We start from the raw sequence: 21127 nt of genomic DNA, 5'->3' as shown, positions 1-21127 counted from the left end.
TTGTCCTCGGAAAGCCAAATATCATCTTGGTACTTGAAAGGTTTATGATTATTTATGATTATTATGATTATTATTATTATGATGATTATGATTATGATGAGTATTACTATTATTATATATTTTTAGGTTTGGTATGTTTCCAAAGATACTGGTAAGAAATAAAAAAAATGTTCTCTTGACCAACCAAATGCGAGTGGGCGTGTCCACGGAGGCGCAGCGGCCGCACAGCGCACGCACTGGCGCACGCACTGGCGCTAATCCACTAATGCAGCAGGTGCATTTGAGGGAAAACTCTTTGCAGGATCTCAATGTTATCTATTTGAGATTTGTTTTTACTTGCAATATCATTTGCAGAAAGGGTCACTTTCACTTCAGGGGCATATGGAGCCTCGCCGAAAAGAGGCAAAGGATAATCCCTTGGCCACTGCTAATCTTCTCTCCAAGATTTTCTTCTGGTAAGAAAGCTGCAGGCCCGTAACAGCCGGCTTTGACGTTGTATGAATGGATCCACTTTAGAGCCACTTTAACTCTCAGTAACAGGCACTTTAGCCACCTCTGCTAACATAATACAATGACCATAACTGCAAAGTACCTGCTTAAAAGATGTACCTCGTGTGATAAAATATGCTTAAGTGACTTTGTATGTTGAATTTCAGCTGGCTAAACCCACTTTTCAAAGTTGGATATGACAGAAAGCTGGAAGAAGAGGACATGTATAAAGTGTTGCCAGAAGATGCATCTGATAAACTTGGAGAGGAGCTGCAGTGGTATGGCTAAATACATATATCCGAGTATCCCCACCAGACGATATCATATAACCTCAACTGTACAATATTCCACGATATGAAATGCAACATCGTGTTTAGTCGCTTGGGTGGCCAGGTTCTGTTATGCAGGCTAGAGTTTGTTGTGGATTTGTGGGTTGTTTTCCTCGCGGCCCCTGCACATGACACCCATGAACTCATTCTACCTATATATAGACAAGAGTCCGGCATAAACCAGAGCTAAGGTCAGCACCATTCCCACTGTATTGTGAAGCCTGACTGGTGTTTCCTATCATTTGTGTCTGTTTTTCAAAATAAATGATTCAAAAACGACAAAACCTCCTCTTATTTGATAGTGATGCTTCTTTTTTTTCTAGGCACTGGGACCAAGAAGTCAAACAGGCGGCTAAAGACCTTCGCTCGGCTAGTTTGGGCAAAGCCTTAATTCATTGCTTTTGGAAATCTTACTCACTCATTGGAATCTACATCTTTATAGAGGTATCGTGCGCACCATTCATAGTATATAAACTGTAGTAAAAGTGTTTCTGTTCTGTTCTCACTTTAGTTTGCCATTTTCTTTCAAGGAGATCATCCGGGTCATTCAACCAGTGCTGCTTGGAAAGCTGCTGGAATACTTTGAAAGATATAATACAAGCCCCGCTGAGATTAACGAAGCCTATAACTATGCTGCGGGCATCTCCGTGTCCACATTGGGTGTTACTCTGCTTCATCATCTGTACTTTTATCATGTCCAGAGAGCGGGCATGAAGATCCGTGTGGCTGTGTGTCACGTGGTCTATCGCAAGGTCGGCCAACACTTTGCAACATGTCCAAGGAATTTGGTTTATAATTGAATCGTATTTGTTTATTTCAGGCCCTGTGTCTCAATAGCACAGCGTTAGCGAAAACGACCACAGGACAAATAGTGAATCTCTTATCTAATGATGTCAACAAGTTTGATGAGGTCTTTTTCATTACTTTATTACAGCTTATTTGAACATATTGAAGTTAAAGTGTGTATTTTTTGTCTGCAGGTTACATTATACCTTCACTTTTTGTGGATTGGACCACTTCAAGCTCTAGCTGTTATATTGTTACTCTTATATGCTATTGGTCCTTCATGTCTGGCTGGAATGCTCATTTTTGTCATTTTGATGCCAGTTCAGACCATGTTTGGACGTTTGTTCTCAAGATTCCGGTATGTCTTGTCAAAAGTACTGTTTTTTACTACTACATTCATTTCATTTCTCATCAGAAGCTTCTTTTTTCAGAGCTGAAACTGCGATTCTAACGGACGACAGGATACGCACCATGAATGAAGTCATCTCCGGCATCCGTGTTATCAAAATGTACGGTTGGGAGAAGCCCTTTGCCAAACTCGTGGATGACGTCAGAAGGTACAGTGGGCGAACCTCTGCAGTTGTCTCTCCCTGAATGTTTGATCATGTGCAGTTGAAATCTACAGAATGGAAATCTCGAGGATCATGAAGAGCTCTTACCTGCGGGGCCTGAACATGGCGTCCTTTTTTGTGGCCAGTAAGATCATAATCTTTGGCACCGTCTGCGTCTACGTGCTGACGGGGAACCGGCTGTCGGCCAGTCGAGTGTTCATGGCTGTGGCACTGTACGGCGCGGTCAGGCTCACCATCACACTGTTTTTCCCCTGTGCCGTTGAGAAGGTGTCAGAGTCCCTCGTCAGCATCAGGAGGATTCAGGTATTTCTTAGACACATTCTGATGACTAGAGCGTTGTCACAAGACTTGATGCTTTCATTAGAATAATTACTCAAAAATGCCCTTTTTAGACAACAGAATGTGATTTTCACCATCCTGAAAAGAGCTACCAATGAATGGGTTTCAGCTTTCTCTTACGTGCAACGTTTTGAGGACTTTGCGCAATATATATGTTTTTAAAATCTACATGGCAAAAGTCCTAATTCCTCATAATTCTGAAATCAGAGTATTTATGCAAGCTTCAGTTCAGTTCACATATATATCAAGAAGACTCTTTGACAGTCCAACGTTGTCTTTTTATGTGTTAAATATGTGTGTTATAGTGTTAAAGATATATATAGATTAGGGCTAGGCGATATCGAAATTGAATTGTGATCTAATGGCTTTGACAATATACTTTTTTGGCAATATGATTCAGCTCTAAAGCTCAAACAGATACTTTCCCCCTCCCAGTGGGCAGCCTGGGTCATGCTCTGAGGTCACAGTGTAGTGTTAACTTTCAAAAGGTGGCATTAGTGACTTCTTAAAGACAATATATAGAGAATGTGAATTAAATCAACTCGAATTATGATCGAAATACCCCTGATTAGGTGTGCTATGCATTGTTACTTACTATTATAAATGACATGTTTTACGTGTTTGCTTTGTCCGTAGGGTTTCCTTCTGCTTGATGAAGTGTGTCCTCCGTCTCCCAGTGTTACCGTGTCCCAAAAGGGCGACTGCATGGTCAAAGTCCAGGATTTAACCTGTTGCTGGGATCAAGTACGTTCACTGGACATTTACGTAGCTGTGCTCAGAATGTCTCTATTCAAGTCCTGAATGATTAGAATCAGATTATTCAGAATCAGAATGCAAACAAAGGCCAGTGGCATTCATTGTTAAGCATTTATACCTAATCATTGACTGGGATTAAATAACCACTTAATAACTAACTTAAACTTTCTATGTATTTTATTTTTCAGCTTCTAGAAACTCCAACGTTAAATAATATGACTTTTACTGTGACATCTGAGCAGCTCTTGGCAGTTATTGGACCTGTTGGAGCTGGAAAGGTTAGCTATGATTACACGATTAATAGTTTGCTATAATGAATAAAGCATATTTTCACCCTGTGCTTCATCCTGTCAGTCCTCCCTTCTCTGCGCCATCCTCGGGGAGTTGAGCCAGCAGAGTGGCTTGATCAAGGTCAGAGGTGACGTGAGCTACACCTCTCAGCTGCCTTGGATACTGCCCGGTACAATCCGCAGCAACATCCTCTTTGGCAAAGAGTTCGACTCCCAGAAGTATAATAGAGTTGTGAGAGCGTGCGCCCTTAAGAGAGTGAGAACCCCTTCACCCTGCCGCACACTGTACAGTCCCTACATTCAATCTGTTACGTGTACAATAGTCAGTGTGCATGACTTTTGAGTGTTGCATTGGGCCCTCTTAAGGACTTGGACCTAATGCCGGCCGGGGACTTGACTGTGGTTGGAGACCGTGGAACTAACCTCAGTGGAGGGCAGAAGGCCAGGGTCAGCCTGGCCAGGTCTGAACCTAATGTCTTATTAAGTATTTATTGTTCTGTCATGTTTTATAGTCGTGTCATTTTCTTAGAGCAGTTTACCAGGATGCAGACATCTACTTACTGGACGACCCACTGAGCGCTGTGGATGCTGAAGTCGGAAGGCATCTTTTCGAGGAGTAAGTATTTTTTTCTTTCACATTAATCAGTAGATCCTACATATTAGTGCATTACATTATTTTAGTATCATGATTATTTTGCTATATCACATACAATATGGTTTTGACATCGGTTTGAACTTTTTGACACCATTTTGTCTTTATTATCATTCTTTGTTTTGATATTATTTATATTTTAGTATTCACATATTTCTCTTAGATGCATCTGTGGTCTTTTAAAGAAGAAACCTCGCATTCTGGTCACTCACCAGTTGCAGTATCTGAATGCAGCTGATCAAATTGTCGTCCTGAAACAGGTGGGGTACATCATCACATTTTAGCACTTTAAATAACCAGCAAACAATTGATATTACTGAGGAAAGTCGTTGAGGTGTTTACTGTGTAGCTCACGGATAGATAATCCACATTGATTGAAGGGTTAACAGGGCAAACCTTTGATTCCTGCTATGACAAAACAGCTCATATTCTAGTAGACACTTGTATGGGTGTCTTAAGATGCATGTACCCTAAATTATTGAATTCTTTTGTCCTCTGCTTCTTGTTTAGGGTCACATGGTGGCACAGGGAACTTTTAGTGAACTGCAGCACTGCGGTGTGGACTTCACCTCTTTACTGAAGGATGAAGAGAACCCAGAAGACGAAAGGCAGACTCCTAGTTCTGGGATGGTCTCTCATTGCTCACATACACTTTCAAACCACTCCAACTCCTCCATGTCCTCCCTCTCCTCCTCTCAGTATTCTTTAATGGATGGCACACAGTCGCATGCAAGGGTGGGTCATTTGAGTAATTAAGGTTTTGCCTGTTTTTTTTTCTGCCACTAGAGGGCGGGACATACCTAATTTTACCCACTCTCAGCAATCTCATCGAAAGTGTTGCTGGATGACTGCAACACTAGTGTCTGTCTATAGGTAATGCAACCAATTCAGGAGGAAACCCGCTCAGAGGGAGATGTCGGCCTTCACCTTTATGTCAAATATTTCAAAGCAGGAGCCAACTACATGGTCCTTTTCGTTCTCTTCTTACTCAATGTTTTGGCTCAGGTGAGTTACATTTCTTTGGGTGTGAAGTGAAATGCACACTTTATGCATTTGTTATTCAAAATAATTTGTATTGATTTTTTTGCCTTTTGTTAGACTACATTTGTTCTGCAGGACTGGTGGCTGGCTTGCTGGTAAGACTTTTTTTTTTTTTGCTCAAACCTAAAAACATTGATGCTTAAAAAAAGGTTGAGAAATCCAAAATGACATTTACTCTGACTGAAATTGTTGGTGATTTAATAGAAGGTGATGGAACCATTTTTCTTGCCATTATCCAGCTCTTGTTGAATGTGACCTTGTGTTTCAGGGAGAAGCAGTGTGTTTTGTGCAGTGCCTCTAGGATGCATCATTCTTTCTTTGTTGTGTTTATTCCTTGTGGATTTTTGGTTCTTTTGTGGCTGACTTGCAGGGCCTCTGAACAGAAGCACATCAATGTGACAGAGCACCTCAATGGCAGCCTCCCCCGGCAGCTGGACCTTGACCTGTACCTAGGTGTTTACGCAGGTGAAGCTGCTCAACACACATGGCTTTTTGTGTACTGTTAAGGCTGTGAATACAGAAGCCATTCAACGAACAGATCCACAGTTCTTTGGCTGCGGCCCAAGGCCTTCAAGGCCCACTGTTTGAAGCGGGCCTCAGCTGTACTGAGAGATAGCAGTGCCTGTCTTGTTTTCTGTTGCTGTATTGCTCTTGATTGTCTCCCTGTGACTTTCTGGTTTGTCACTCCTTTAGGATGTGCTTTCATACAGATAGATCAGCTTTCAAGACAAAAGTTAAAAAGAATGAGTGTAATATTATCTTTGAACATATGGCACAAGAGCATTGTTGACCTTGAAACTGCCACAATAGTATTGTTTCTTTTATCTTTTGCCAGGTTTAACAGTTACCTCAGTTATCTTTGGCTTCCTACGCTGTTTGGTCTTCTTTAATGTCCTGGTGAGCTCTGCCCAGACCCTGCACAACAACATGTTTCAGGCCATTTTGCGGGCCCCTGTTCATTTCTTTGACATCAATCCTATTGGTAAGTACTACACAGCTAATGCATTTAATATTTAGTTTGAAAGGGTGAAAATCATCAAGGAAACAGTGACCGAAGAATCAATTGCCACCAGTAGAGGGCAGACTGTCACCTACGTGTGTGCATGCCATATCTTCTGTACACCTAAATATAAAAGTAGGAATTTTTGATAATGGGTGAATTGAATTATAAATAATGTTAAGGAAACAAGTAAAGTCAAGGAAAGGAAAGGAAAGTTATCTACCTAATACAATAGCAGCTTATTTTTTTCCTTTTAGAGGGTGACTTTCCTGACCTCACCTGCTGTTTTACTGTATGTGTTTGAATTTGAGCTACTGTTATCTTATCTGAGTGTTCATTGGAAGAAAAACCCAACGATTCCTCTGACTAATTCTGTTTGCTTTTGATCTTGGAGGGTGTAGTGTTTGAGTGAAAGAGCAGTGCAAATATGGACTGTTTGACTTGTGCACTGTATCAGAAACCTCTGATTATGTCATTAGTTTTATAGGTTGGTCATAGTTCAGTGGGGGAGCAGATGGGCATGATATTAAAAATAAATAAACACTCCAAGTCTGTCTGCCTTGACTTCACGCAAGACCATCGTTTTGCTTTACATGTGCCAAGGAGCTTTATCAAAAAGATTTCACCACGTATGTATTATTGGAATTATTTGGAGAAAAAAAAATCAGATTTTAGGTTGAGTAAATTAATATAGTTATAGTAACTATCTAGTGGCCTACTTTGATAAGTAGAATTTTCCTGAGCGTTGTTCACCTGTCAACAGATAATTACTCTAGGCTAATCTCTTCACTGTGACATGCGTGCTACAACACAATCAGCTCGGCTGGGAATTCTTAACAAGAAGAAAAATAGTACCTGATAATGAGTCACAAACTTGGCTAATACTCGATTAAATATGGTTTAAGGGTGTTGAGGAGCTGTGGTTTCACTTGCATTAGATATGGGTGTAACGGCAGAAAGCTTCATAAGTCTTTATGGCAGGCTTTTGTTTTTGCTGTTGAATATCAGACCAACTCATACTTCATCTGGGCGTGCCTTACAATATAATCTTTGACCAAGAGGAGAACAAACACTTTGAATGATGTGATTATCTGTTAAACAGTGCAGCAGCAAAGGAGAGGCTTTGCAGATACTATTATCTGAACTGAATGCCAATATCAGTATCGCTTGTGTGGCCAGTCCAGTCTTAATAAAACTTAGTAAAAACACTGCTACCAATACAATTTAGGACTTCATTAAGACTTCATATATCGTTCTGTATTTGAATGAACGTTTTATTTCAAGAAAAAAGGACTACAATATACACAATTATTTTATTTTACTATTGGTTTATAAACTGTTTTCAATATTTCAAAGCTTTATTTTTCAGGATGAAATTTTACATTTTGCTTCAATTTTATTTAATTTTGTATACATATTGAACAAATTATTTGCCAATTATTGTCAGAAATCTTTTATATGCAAGTCATCGCAATTCAACAAAGTCTTTCCTATCTTAAGTCATTCCAAGTCTTAAGAGAAGAAAACCTTGTCAGGTCATTTTTATCAATTGTTGCTGACTATATTCCATCCATAATGTTATTGCTTCCTCTTTTCTTGGGTGCCTGTGTGTCATTGGGGTTTTGACAACTGTTTACACATGTTAGTGATAGGTTTGCTGCTTCTGAACAGGCTCAGTCTGTTTGATAGCTGTCCTCAGAGTTAAAGGTTACCATTTCAAGCGTCACTGCACAAAGGTCTTATTTGTTATCCTATGAATGTGGTGTGTAACAATAGCATACAGCGTTGGTGAATTGTGATTGATGGGAATGGCTTTGTGACAGCGGCAATATCACAAAGTCAGTTGGCTTGCTTTCTTTGTTAATGCTTTCATGTTGGGATAAACCCTTTCTGTTCTAACCATAACATATTAAAAGTAAAATATTGACTTATGCGTTTGTATTCAAATGCGTAGCAATACGAGCGGCTTGATTACAGCCACATTAATTTAAATGTGATCCAGTTAGAGCAGCACAGACAGCAGCACGGTGAGCTGATGTTGATCCCTGTAATTTAGTGTCATTGAGTGGGCTAATCCCCTCTGAGACTGCAGGCCAGGGCTCCAGCTCATCAGCACAGCCTCTTTCACAACGGGACAGTGCGCCGTCCGACCTCTGGCTCCGTCTTCAGGCATTAGATCGTATGTTGTCCGTGTTGTGAGGCCCTAATTGTGTGGACGGAGGAGATGTTTTGAATGTCTGTATTCCAGGTGTGCGCTGCCGGAGAGAGAGAGGGGAAGAGTAGTAGTGCAGAGAGGATGATGATATCGAAGTGTGTAAATTGAATGTGGAGATGGAGCCGTGTGTGTGTGCAGCACGGCTGATAGGGCTCCCCCTCACTCTGCACTTCCACTATTTAATTGCATGAAAGGGAAGGAGAGGAGATTGCAGGAGCCTAGCGGTATGAGCGGAGAGAATGGATTTAGAATGTATTAGTATTGGCAGCAAGGTGCCGGCGGTGGGAGGCTGCCCCAGGCCCCTGGGCCCTTCATGGAAGTGCAGGTGAGCTGTGCCACCTCCTGCCTTGGCAGGCCTTTTCTGCCTATTTCTTCATTATCAGACGAGCCTTGCTGAAAGAGCCCTCCAATTGCAGTGGGCCCACACATGGCGCTGTGCTCAGTCCTCTGCTTATCTTGATGTTTACAGGGAACAGCGATTAGCCACACACCCTTCTCCAGCCGATCCCCACTGTTCTACTTTTTAAGTGTGATAGGGGGTCATGCTCACCTATCAGTACCTTAGCAGTCACCTTAGTTGGGGGCACCTGGCACTTGATATTTTTCTAAGTCTAAGAAAGTGGTGCAAATCTCCCCTGGAGTCTTAAACCATGAGAAATTGTTTGATACTAATGCTGCTGATATCCTGAAATGTCTATACCCTTCTCAACACAATAGGTGATATTGTTGACAGCCACCCATTGAGATTGAAGCCATTGTCCAATGCCGTTCTTACCTCATTGGCATGTCCATGCTGTCTTTGTGTAACTGCATCACTGTAATGTATCCTCTCTATAGTCTGTGTGGGACGCACAAGGGTCCTTACTTCATTCACTCTAAAGTCTGTCAACTGAGCCGCTGTCAAACAGCTGATAACTGATGGATGTGTGCTCCAACACCCTCCAACCACAGAATGATGTAATCCAAAGAAACATAGCCTTCTTATTGACATTGTTTGTGTGACATGCATGAATCTGGGTCATCGGTGGCTTAGACAGTAAAATGACATAAAATAATATTGGATCTTCTGCAAACAGTTTCTAAGGTACGACCACATTGGAAGACATAAATGCAGAGCTAGTGGCCTAGTGTAGAAGCAGCTCTACCTCCGCTTGAACCCTCCCCTCAGGATGTCTGTATGCTAAAGGGGCACTCAGTGTGAATAAGATTAGTCTGCCTCCAAGTGTACAACATGCTTACGCCACTTGACTTTGAATCAGTGCTGATTTGGAGCATTGCTGGGTTGTTGTTGGGAATAATGCTCTGGCAGGGTTTATGCAATGGCTGTTATGGGGAGCCCGGCCTCGTCTGCATGCATGTTTTTAGGCAGGAGTGGCATTTTGGATAAAGCTGTAAGCTGCTTACGGCCGTGGAGAGAGGTGATTACAGGGACGACTGCGAGGCCGCAAGGCAACTTTTAGGTCAGGGGTGCCATGTTTCACTGTACTATAGCAACACATTGTGTGCCACTCCACAAGTTCTGCCTTAGTTTCATCAATTAGGTCCTCTTATGAGACTATATTAAAATCTGTATTCTGTGGTGTATAGAATCATATTATGTTTTCATTATTCTAGAATTAGTTTTTAGTTTTAACGGGTAGGTTTATGGTCAATAAACCATGCGGTATTATAAACTATATTTTTGACAAAATGATCATAATCGTAATATAATTGTAATATAATCATAATCGCTGGGACAAGAGCTTGTACCTCAACATCTCACAAGATAAATTTGTAACAAAAAACAATCACAAATCTTCTGAGATGAGATTTTTCTCCATGTGTTTACATTTAAAAAGGGTTCGTTATATTGTCGTTAAAAAAGTAGTTAAAATTCTTGACAAAGAATAAAATAATAAAATAAAAATAAAAAATATATAAAAAAACATAAACTGTGTGGACAAATTGTGCATTGAACCACACAATTTCTTTATATATATTACGTCTTGTCTCGTTCTTGTGGACCCAATCTCATCTCTCTCGCCTCTTACCCCACCCCTAATAAGAACTCACTTATCTTGACATCCTTTACTCTGTTAAAATTTTTCAAATTCCCTCCCCGCATGTCGGTTTTGTATGTCTCTCCGAGTTAGAGGGCTTGCTTTAGGGAGGATGACAGAGAAAGCCCCTCTGTCCTCTTTGCCTTAGAGAAGTATAGTGAGTGGATTGGCTATCACTGACCCTGCTGTAAAAGCAGCTGGAGCGTAATCTTGTGTGCTTTGGGAAAGAAGTAGGGGAGAAATGTTGGAAGAGACCATAAAGGCGGCCACAGCACCTGCAGAGCACCAGACAAAATAATGAACACCTGAGCAGATTGGAAGCAACTCAATTAACGTCATTGACACTGCCATTCAGCACACGGAGGCAAGTACACCGCTCTGCTGCCCCTTTGTTTCAAAACAAAAGGTGCACTCACTTATTCAGCCAAGACTAGGGCAGTCTTTATGAAATAATAAAGTCATTGTTTAATCTAGATAGGCCCATTCCCCCTGTGACATTGTGGCATCCCTGATCTAATTCAATACATTGATAACAGTTGCTCAATAAAACAAAAAGACTGAAGGAAATGAAAACTAAATATTGATTTATGCATGATTGTTTTTCTTATACTGACTGATTAGTTTGTGTAAATTGTGTTTTGTGTAGTTAGGTATGTGAATTCATGTATAATCATATTTTTTTTTTAAACACTCAGTTGGCAATTTTTGCTCATGGTAATTTCCTGTGTATGCCTTTGTTTCTTAGGAAGAATTCTCAACAGGTTTTCAAAGGACATTGGCTACCTGGATTCTGTGCTCCCATGGACGTATGTGGACTTTATCCAGGTGAGTCTCACCTCAGCAGGTTTGGTGGCTGGTGCTGCAGCATGGGGAGGCCATTTCATGCCTGGCTAAACCTGCTTTGTGGTCCGAGTCTCCTAATCTGGAAACAATTACTGTAGGATTACCCAGCAGCGCGGCCCAGCGCCCGCACAGATTTAATAAAAGTGAGCACATAGGCCGAGGGCGTGGCTCCTTCAGAGTGACACAACAGAAGCGGCATCTTCAGAGAATGTGGAGGGAACTGAGCAAGTGATTGGGAGCACAGAGGAAATAAAGGACACAGAATGATGAGGAAAACAGTGGGGAGGCGGGGAGGGAACGACAAGGATGATGCTTTGAGTGGCAAAGAGAAGGAGCAAGGCCAGCAGGCGTGTTGTGTGTTTACAGAAGTGGAGCTGGAGGTGTGGTCGGAGGCAGCAGACAGGTCACTCGGAACAGATTCAGAGCTGGACTTCAGAGCAGAGCCACTACTGCTCCACTGTCAAACAGGCCTCATAGCCACGGGCCACCCTGATGCATAACTAGGTTAGGTTACCTAGTGCCACCCTGCCACCCTGGCAGCCATCTCCCACGCAAGCCTGCGGTGATGAGCCACCTCATGCACCTATAGTGACACAAAGAAGGGAATGTTCACTGCACAATTTGAGGTAGAGGAGCAGGCGTGGCTCCTTGGTTTGGGCCAAAGAATAGAACAAAGGCGTGCTGAAAACGAATCCCCCTTCCACAATGCCTGAGTGATGTTTGTGACAGATACCCATCTCACAGTAGACAAAAGCCATCTTAAATGCTGAAAGCACAAAAGATCATACACACAAAAGCTTTTTGTCTGCTATAGTTCCCCTCATTTTGATAAAAAAGGTGAACAATAGCAGCAGTAAAATAATAACTTTGTCGAAGGCCTGTAGGTCTGACTCAGAGCAGTGAAAGTAGACTAGGTCGTGACTGAAGGCACTCATGTCGCACATTTCTCTATAATGTTACAGTGACCTGAAAGTCAATGACAAATGGAGTTTTCACAAGTTTTACACTACTCGGGAGTTTATTTTGGTTGTTTATACCTTTATTTATTTAAACTGACCAGAGTGCCATCCTTTTGGATACTCCACTTTTGTTTTGTGCTCTTTGTGCTTTTTGGGAGTGTTGTTCACAGAATAGTCACTAATGCTTTGAGGAAGGACCAAGATTCTCACTCTTTGTATCAAAGTGTTAAATGTGCTGAAAGCCCCTGATCCTTTCCATTGTAGCTCTTAACCAAAGGACATTCCCCCAAAGTCATTGTTTAAACGCTTGTCAAGAAGTGATCAAATTAAACTTCAGAAACAATGTGCTAACGGGTTTATCTCTGTCCATTGGGAGAGGCCACTTCTTTTTGGTAGGATTTTCCCCTGAGCCTGCTTCTTTTTTGTGGGGTGATCACTTCACAGCCCCTCACTCAGCACTGCCTCCATAGCTGTTAACAAGGGGATTCCCTCCAGCTGGGAGAACCCAGTTACACCCCACTACCAATTTTTAAACAGGTCCCATTTAGCAGTAATTTAGTATATTGGGGAAAGTCTCTCTTTAAACTTTATGGCCATGGGACAAAGACAGAAATGTCAATTAAAAACACCTCAGGCATTTGGGACTGTCAGCTTTTGTGTGGACTTGACCTTTAAATCCTGGGTTGCCTCTATTTTCACAAGGGGGGCAGAGGAGGAGGGCAAGACAATGAGGGGTGAATACAGGGCTTTTTCAGTGGAGGATTTGTGTGAAGGCTCTTGACCAAGTCACACCACTAACTGTGGGGTCCCAAGCTGCATTCCACACGGTTTTTAAAAATATATAAATTCATTCTGTCATCAACAACTGACTCTTCCGCTGAGCCTTTTTATATCAGATTGTTGTAAAACAATTTTATTAGTTAGCACAATAGATCATTACGTACTGCTTAATACATAATGGTCTGTCAGACCATTTCATTTGTCTAAAGATATCACCTCACCAGCGGAGGACCAAAGGTGCACACAGACACCAAGGAAAAGATGCCTATTGTCCCAAAACACTAGCGGGTGGATCATTGTGAGTCTCTATATTGTGGCACATTGTGTGTTAGGTCTCTTTAGTGGCTTTATGGGATATGAGAACTGCTGACGTAACTGTGAGTGCTGTAGGATGGGATTTCACTGATTTCTCTTTTTTTTACCACAACGTGACAGAAGACGTGAAGAATGCACTGGCTCCAGGCGATACACAGGTTACCATGAGAAACCCAGAAGAAGTTATATTTTTAACATTTGTTTTATGTCAGCTTGTATGTTGAAAACAACTAGACAAATATGAGTTTAATTACAATAAGTTAACATTTCAAAACAAATGACAATCTTTGTTTTTTTAGTGCCTGTGTAATTGTAGCTCATTACCACACATGGTGATTTGATGGTGATTATTGGCAGCTCAAAGCTTCCACATTGTGCATGTGTGGTCCACCGCGGTGCTGTGGTCCAGCTCCTCAGCTTCTGTGACTCACACATCCAGGCCTGGCCTCTTAGAGCCTGTGAACTTACCCAACAAAGTGTCTCAAGTCCTAAATCTCCCCACGTCAGAATGACGGAAATACGGGCAATTTGGTTTCCTCTGTGAGTGACTTTTTATTTGCGATTTGTTGTGTCTTTGAATTCCTTTTGTATTGTTTTGAAGAGAGTGGGAGAAAACATGAATGAATGACACAGTGATTTATAGTAGCAAGAAAGAGTGAGAGAGCACATTTCAAAGCCTTTCTCTTATATCCAAAATGGGCCTGGAAATCCACAGCTTGACTGAACCCAAATAAGTGACTTCTTTTACCTTTTCACACAGCACAAAGGCCTAATCCTTGGACTACTTGAACCACCAATGTAGACAGCGCTGAGACCACCACAGTATGTGTCAGACCCTCCTCACACTCACAAAACACATTGACTGCAGCTTTATGAAGTGAAAATGCCTGTGTGAAGGAGGTGTCTACAGTCATTTCTCCTGAAGAAAAGCCTCTGCATCTGGTCATTTAATGCTAAAATAAAGCCCTTAGACAGAGGAGAAAGGATTGGGTCACTTCTATTGTCCCAGGGTCCAAGTGGAACAGCCCTGTTTTGTTTCAGTACCACTGACCCTTGCAGCTTATTGTGACGGCCTGTCATGGAAAGTGTGGAGTGAAAAAAATTCCAGCAATGACAGAAGACCTTCTTTAGGATTTCTTGACCACATTTTCCCCTCATTTCCCATTTTGTTTGCGCTGTTTTCCCATGGGCCAATATCGCACGCTGTCAGTAAATAAAGAGAGGATGAAAAAGGCATTTTGACTCCTCTTGTCCTGAGGGATGTTTAAGGCATGTGTTTATTTTCTGCCGCCGAACAACAGCTGTTATCTCTGCACAACACTAATATTGTAATTAACTTCAATTTTCTACATTTACTTGGACATCAAAGGCCTGATAGAATCACTTAGGAAATAAAGCAATTAGGGTGAGCCGAGATCTGAATGGTCTTTGGACACAGCGGAGCGTCCATTTGCTTTACTGACTGAATCACGTGCGTGCGGTAGCTTTCTTTTCCAGCTAAAGAGCAATTAGGGCTAATTCTTTATTTAAACTGTTTGTATACAAAGCCTTTCATCCTTTTATCCACTCCTCTGTGCAGTGGGATGTGGCTCTGGGAGGTTTCTGTTTCCTGTGAGGCTGGGTTGCAGATATGGATGTAGACCGAGGTGATCTGTTATCAGAGCGGTGTGTGTTGTGTGGGTGGGGGTCACGGTGCTCCCGATGCGGACACGATAAAGCAGCAGACCACGCCAATGGGTCACATCAAACAGGGGCCTTGGCGACAGCTGGCCCCCGGGAGAGCCAGCGCTATCTAATGGATCCTGTTCTTCTTCTGTCCCCTCCGATGACCCCGGCGTCAGATAAGCCGCTCTTTAATACAATATGGGCATTTAGTAACTTATAATTGACCCCGAAGGCAAAAGTGATTGAGTGTTGCAAAGGATCAATACAAACTAATAGAAAGGAACGTGGGTGAGGTGATTGGATTGTGCTGTTATTTTTCGTCTTCTAAAAATACAACTTTGAATTAAGTTTAAGCAATAATCAAAATGAAAAACCTTAACGATTATTAAAAGGGAAAGGGATGTAATTGTTTTCACGTATTCTCAACAGAACGCTGGATAACACGGAGTAAATGTTTATGCTAGCATCTCACTTTGCAGTCTGTAGCCTTCCATCAAGGCCAAGATTGAAACTTATGTACTGTGAAATTCTCAGGATCAGTTGTGCTCAGTAGCCTCCACTTACAGTCTGATTGTGTAGGCTCCACTTCAGCAATAGTTAGAGTAGTAATACCCTCTTATCTGAACAGCAAATGGATTTGAGTGGCTTTTGATCACAAAACTACACTGAAAGCGATCATGCTTAAATGTTCGCCTAAGTGGCTGATAACATCCGTAATTAAGGTGCTAAATTAAATTTACATCTCTTCGGGCAAGTCAGAGACCACTCAAGGTAACAGTGTGATCCTAATCTCTGGGTTTTACAAATCATCCTTTCAGATGTGTCTAATTTCAGGGTGTGAGGTTTTACCAGTTAGTGATAGGCTATGACAAACACTTTTATTTCAGCAAAACTCCACTCAAAGATACTCTATGTTGTGATAATTTACATGTTTATCTTCTTTGTGTTTAAATGTTAGTGCATAATTGCTGTGTTTTTGAAGATGTAACGGATATAAGTTTATTCAGAGTAATACTACTAAGGCTGAGCAACATGGAGATAAAAATGAATTGTAATCTCATTCCTGTGACAGTATGCTTTTTAGGTAAACTTGAGATATTGTCAAATTTACCTCTATGCTCAAATTAACCCTGTAAGTGACAGTTGGTTAACCAATTGCAATGAAGAGTGAACTTTCTGAAGAAGCAGATTACTTTAGTTAACTCTTCAAACAGTACAACGATACAAAGTTGACATGAAACGTGATTATGGTAAATAAAAATGTATCTGACTCCAAGAAAATAATGATAAATTGTTTGTAGTAATACTTATTCGGTTATAGTTTTGCAGTGGTTTAAAGCATATTGTGTAAATAAGGATCAACAAGCGGCAGATTTCCTACATTGATCTGACAGAAAATAACAGTCTGAACGTCCTCTCTGGTCTTCTGCTTTGAGAGAGTCACATAGCTGATAATGAGTCACGGTGTTGTTGAGGACACTGTGGTTTGAGTGTGATGTATCAGACATCCAGTGTGTGGTTCCCAAAGCCCTCTCAGTCACTGTGGCCAGGTCTGTTGGCCGGCCTCTGTGCCAGCCGGGCTTATGAGCCAGAAGTGTTGAAGGGGAAGCCCAGGGGAGCCGCGGATTTGAGCTGCACTAGCCAAGTGGTAAATTCTCACCTACTACTAAGTGAGAATTAGAGCTGTGATGGTTTTCCTTTCACACTGTGAATCACATAACCTCAGCACCATAACCTGCTGTTACCTGACTGTGTGGCCCTAAATGTCTCACAAATGCCACTCAAAGGTTACTTCTCTTCCCACGACACATCCATTACAAACAAGGAGTGTTGTTCATTATTTGTTTTTGATTTGAGTCTTTTTTGCTCCGATGTAGGTGCTGCTCCAGGTGGTTGGGGTAATTGCTGTAGCTGGTGTCATCATACCCTGGATTCTTCTGCCAGTGCTTCCGCTTCTTGCTGTTTTCCTGTTTCTGCGTCGCTACTTCTTGCAGACCTCTAGGGACATCAAGCGCTTGGAATCTACCAGTAATTTCTTTTTCCTTTTGGGTGGGAATCTGGGCATGTTCATTTGTTGTGTAAGACAAAAGCAGACCACAGGAATTCTAATAGACCATTGAAGAATGCCATGGCCATTAGCATAAAGGCTAAAGGTGGCAGCAGCCTATGGCTCGGCCACACGCAGTTTTCTCAAGAGACTGGAGTTCATGACATCACTTACAATAGGAAAAAAGCCAAGCAGCCATGACTAGGCCAGAGCCCACTGCACATGAACTGAAATGCCCATTGACCAACAGTTTCCATAAGCTCAGAGAACAAAAGTTCTATTTGAATGCTCACAGGCTGACATTTAAACTTAACAATGTGTGAAAAAACAAGAATTAAAAAAATATCATATTTTTAACTATCATATTTGTCATCCTGCTTTTAGGTTAGTTTTACTATGTCCCTATGTCAGGGACCAGGTCTGGCCTTTGGCCAGATGACCTATGGACATGGCATCAGTGTTTTAAATGTGGCAATGCTCTCTGTTCTGTCCCTTTTTAAAGAAAGAAAGAAATAATCTATTTCTTTCACATGATGATGAATGATCCTTGACTCATATTGAAAAGACAACCTTTTCACATATATTTTCATCATAGTTGAAATACTGAAAAATATATACTAGTTATTTTCTTTCAAGTACTGTTTTGTGTGTTTTCCAGCTCGGAGTCCTGTTTTCTCTCATCTTTCTTCATCCCTTCAAGGCTTAACCACAATACGTGCCTTTAAAGTCCATCAGAATTTCCAGCAAATGTTTGATGACTACCAGGATCTTCACTCAGGTGAGACACTTACTCCAGTCTCCTTTATGTTTCTCAGTGTTTGAGAAGAATCTTTCGCTGTTGTGTTTGACAGAGGCCTGGTTCCTTTTTCTCGCTACCTCTCGCTGGTTTGCAATTCGCCTCGATGCCATTTGTTCCATTTTTGTCACCATTACTGCTTTTGGTTGCATTTACCTCAGGGACGGTAAGAGTTCAGCTTATACATTATTTTAACATTAAGTTTTCTGTTGAAATAATTGCAGCACTTGTTTCACAGGGCTTGATGCTGGCGCAGTGGGTCTGGCGTTATCCTATGCTGTCACTCTGACTGGCATGTTTCAATGGGGGGTTCGACAGAGTGCAGAGGTTGAGAATATGGTGAGAAATTTTTATAACAATCTTCTGAACCGATTTTACTTTTAAAAGCTCAAATACTCCTCCACAGATGACATCGGTTGAAAGGGTGGTTGAGTATGCCAAGTTGGAGAGCGAAGCATCATGGGAAACTGACACACGGCCTCCGAGTGACTGGCCCAAGACGGGCTCCATCACATTTGACAAAGTAAACTTCTCGTATGGCCCCAGCAAGCCCTTTGTCCTGAAGAATCTGAACATCACATTTTCATCAAGAGAAAAGGTTTGTATTTCCATGTTAATTGTGTCGGTGTAGCTGTGCACAATTCATGCAGTTTTTTGTTAGTCACTATTTGGTTCTTTCTATGTGGCATTATTCCCAAATCAATTATTAAAAGGACACCGTATTGTGCGTCTGAAGCTTCGGGACTATAGCATTTGTGATTCATGGAATACATATCATGTAATTAAGACTGTTCAAGTGGATCCACTTGTCACTGTATTTGCATTTTGAGCCGCCAAGTGAAGGCAACTGTACATTCTCTATAAGGCAGAGAGAGGAGAGGGAGGCAGGCAAAGGGAGATGGTTGAGGATGATTGAAATTGTATTTAATGTGGGCGGAGGTGTATTTTGCATGGCTATGGTCGGCCAGGGCGGCTGATTTTACAATGGTTGGGTTGATAAGTGCTGGGGCCTTGGCTGTGACAGCTCATGGGAGGGATCTCTGTAGCATGCTATTGAAGGTGTAGACCTTTGTGCCTCTTAACAGTTCCCCTGACAACCTTCTGAATGAAAACTACAGCTCCTGTTGGACATCTATCATTCCTCACTGCAGACTATTATGACCACTTTAAAATAAAAAAAATAAAAAACATATTAAAAGACGAGGTTGATAGGACAGGCTAACAATCATACATTTTATTAAACGTGAAACTTAAAGGAACTGAATGATTTCACAAAGCAAAAAATATATAACAAATATTACAAATGTACTTTCAATCTGTAAAATTAATATTTGTACACAGTGGGTAATATTTTTGAAACACTAAAGATAAATCTTGCGTTTATTATCTATGAAACGTTAACACTAATGTGTTTACCTCTCCTGTTAAACAGTTTCACAGTGTTAAGATAATCTGTCCTCTTTTCTCAGGTTGGCATTGTGGGTCGCACTGGTGCAGGGAAAAGCTCGCTGATCTCGGCCTTGTTCCGGCTGGCAGAACCTGAGGGAAGAATAATGATTGATGGCGTCCTGACTTCTGAGATCGGCTTGCACACTCTCCGCCAGAAAATGTCTATAATCCCACAGGTAGACATTCATAATCAATAGCAGAGGCCAAGTGGGATTAGAAAAACATTCACACTTACTGATATTTTAGAGCATGAATAAATACAGTTAAGTCTTGTAGTAACTGTTTATGGTTTTGGGAGTGTATTCTTAACGTATAATTTAACTTCAGGGATAAAAACACCAAATCCTCTTCCTCTTATTGTTTGATTTAACAGATGTTTTATGATGCATCTTTTGCATTTACAGTACTGTATATATTATAACCTCTTGTGATGAGGTAAAATATTGATTTTGTAGAGGAAAAAAAAGACTCTCTGACTTTCCTTTTTTCCACTTGTAACACAAACCTCTATGGCTCTGGTCTTTTTCTCCATGTGGCTTTTAACAGCTAAAACAAGTGAGGAGAATTACAAGCGTCACTCAGGGGATTTCTGAAAGTGAGACAAACGGATGCCTTGAGACAGTTTAACTTTATTTCCGCTTGTTGAAACTGATACAGCATTAAGAAAATGCCAGCCTGCGGGTGAGTGTCAGCGGAGAGGAGGGAGGGGAGACTCCCACGGCCCGCGCTGTGAAGAGAGCAGCTCCCCGCTCCTGACAGAGGATTAGCCCTCTACCCCCCGAACATGGGAAAGCTGCTTAGAAGAAGCCTGCTCCATCCGCACAGTCCCCATGTACACTGTCACCTCGCCCCAAACACGGGTGCAGCCAACATGCCCAGAACAATTTCATTAATGCTGCATTTGAAAGGTTCCTGGCGTTGGTGCTTCTTCTGATAAAGTTTCCCGTCTTCATCCAAAGTAGTTTGAGATGCTTGTGATGCGTGTTTAATGTGATTTCGTACCTAGAGGACAAAATGTGAAGAGTCAAAACTTTTACTGCACGCCCAGTTGCATGTGACATATAGCACCTGGCATACTTATGATCTCTACTCCTACCACTTCTGAGCAGATACGGGGTTTCTGTGCCAAGGCTTTTGATGTACAAACTTATACAGAAAGACATGTCATGCATTCGCTCGAATCCATCTGAACCTTTTTATTCGCTTACTAGATGTCAGAGATAAATTGACTTTCAATATTTCACTTTGAGTATGAAATGCGACTTCCTTTACCATTTCTAGTATACGATATATTACATGTGAGGAGTTTCATTATGTTGCTGCTAAGATTTGATTACGATAAGTTTTTATTTGCATATGACATTAGAAAGAATGTATTCCTTTTCTATTGAATTGACGTGAATGTATTAGTAAAAATGGGTTCTGTAGCAAACAGGGGGCTTAGAATTGGTGGAGCACATAATCGGTCCATGTGAAAGCTGTTCTTGAAAGCAGTTTTTTCGACCCAACAGTGAATCCCTCAATTAAAGTGTGTCACAAAACTTGCTTGAATTGGGACTTCAGTTGGCTAAATGACAAGACCTTAATTTTGGTGATGAATTTGAAGTAAGGAGGTGGAGCATTTTCTAAGCCATAGGCAGTTGGGATGGAAACTGTATATTCAGAAGTCAAATACAAATTGAGTAGTTTTAACCTGCAACAAGGTGTGCAGAGGAGAAAGGCATTTGCAATAGTTTTGATATCAGAAATACTGGCACAGTCCCGC

General features: G+C 41.4%; 1 protein-coding gene across 10 annotated transcripts in view; it reads left to right on the top strand.

Annotated features, from left to right (window-relative positions):
* Nucleotides 1-263: 263 nt before the first annotated feature.
* Nucleotides 264-21127, top strand: part of LOC140359596 (ATP-binding cassette sub-family C member 4-like) — a 60925-nt gene continuing 40061 nt past the window's right edge. For 8 of the 10 annotated variants that reach the window (XR_011926871.1, XR_011926873.1, XR_011926872.1 and 5 more), the window contains exons 1-26: nucleotides 267-455; nucleotides 657-767; nucleotides 1142-1262; nucleotides 1349-1570; nucleotides 1639-1728; nucleotides 1799-1962; nucleotides 2036-2161; nucleotides 2230-2479; nucleotides 3152-3259; nucleotides 3460-3549; nucleotides 3626-3817; nucleotides 3928-4022; nucleotides 4091-4177; nucleotides 4377-4473; nucleotides 4724-4948; nucleotides 5087-5218; nucleotides 5312-5349; nucleotides 5625-5719; nucleotides 6090-6236; nucleotides 11254-11333; nucleotides 16948-17098; nucleotides 17776-17895; nucleotides 17969-18079; nucleotides 18152-18252; nucleotides 18320-18511; nucleotides 19383-19538. Coding sequence is in view for 5 of the 10 variants with exons in the window: in XM_072444599.1 (XP_072300700.1) it covers nucleotides 382-455; nucleotides 657-767; nucleotides 1142-1262; nucleotides 1349-1570; nucleotides 1639-1728; nucleotides 1799-1962; nucleotides 2036-2161; nucleotides 2230-2479; nucleotides 3152-3259; nucleotides 3460-3549; nucleotides 3626-3817; nucleotides 3928-4022; nucleotides 4091-4177; nucleotides 4377-4473; nucleotides 4724-4948; nucleotides 5087-5218; nucleotides 5312-5349; nucleotides 5625-5719; nucleotides 6090-6236; nucleotides 11254-11333; nucleotides 16948-17098; nucleotides 17776-17895; nucleotides 17969-18079; nucleotides 18152-18252; nucleotides 18320-18511; nucleotides 19383-19538 (3375 nt within the window). In the remaining 5 variants the exon portion in view is untranslated. Of the gene's footprint in view, nucleotides 456-656; nucleotides 768-1141; nucleotides 1263-1348; nucleotides 1571-1638; nucleotides 1729-1798; nucleotides 1963-2035; nucleotides 2162-2229; nucleotides 2480-3151; nucleotides 3260-3459; nucleotides 3550-3625; nucleotides 3818-3927; nucleotides 4023-4090; nucleotides 4178-4376; nucleotides 4474-4723; nucleotides 4949-5086; nucleotides 5219-5311; nucleotides 5350-5624; nucleotides 5720-6089; nucleotides 6237-11253; nucleotides 11334-16947; nucleotides 17099-17775; nucleotides 17896-17968; nucleotides 18080-18151; nucleotides 18253-18319; nucleotides 18512-19382; nucleotides 19539-21127 lie in introns of those variants that run through there. The other 2 variants (XM_072444602.1, XR_011926875.1) reach the window with 2 other exon arrangements.

This window comes from Eucyclogobius newberryi, unplaced genomic scaffold, assembly GCF_026437365.1.
Source record: "Eucyclogobius newberryi isolate DKJ021-1_F unplaced genomic scaffold, fEucNew1.0.hap1 SCAF_14, whole genome shotgun sequence".
In the NCBI taxonomy this organism is placed as follows: Eukaryota; Metazoa; Chordata; class Actinopteri; order Gobiiformes; family Gobiidae; genus Eucyclogobius; species Eucyclogobius newberryi.
Note: the sequence above shows the minus strand (reverse complement) of the source record. Positions and strands in the feature narration are given on the sequence as shown.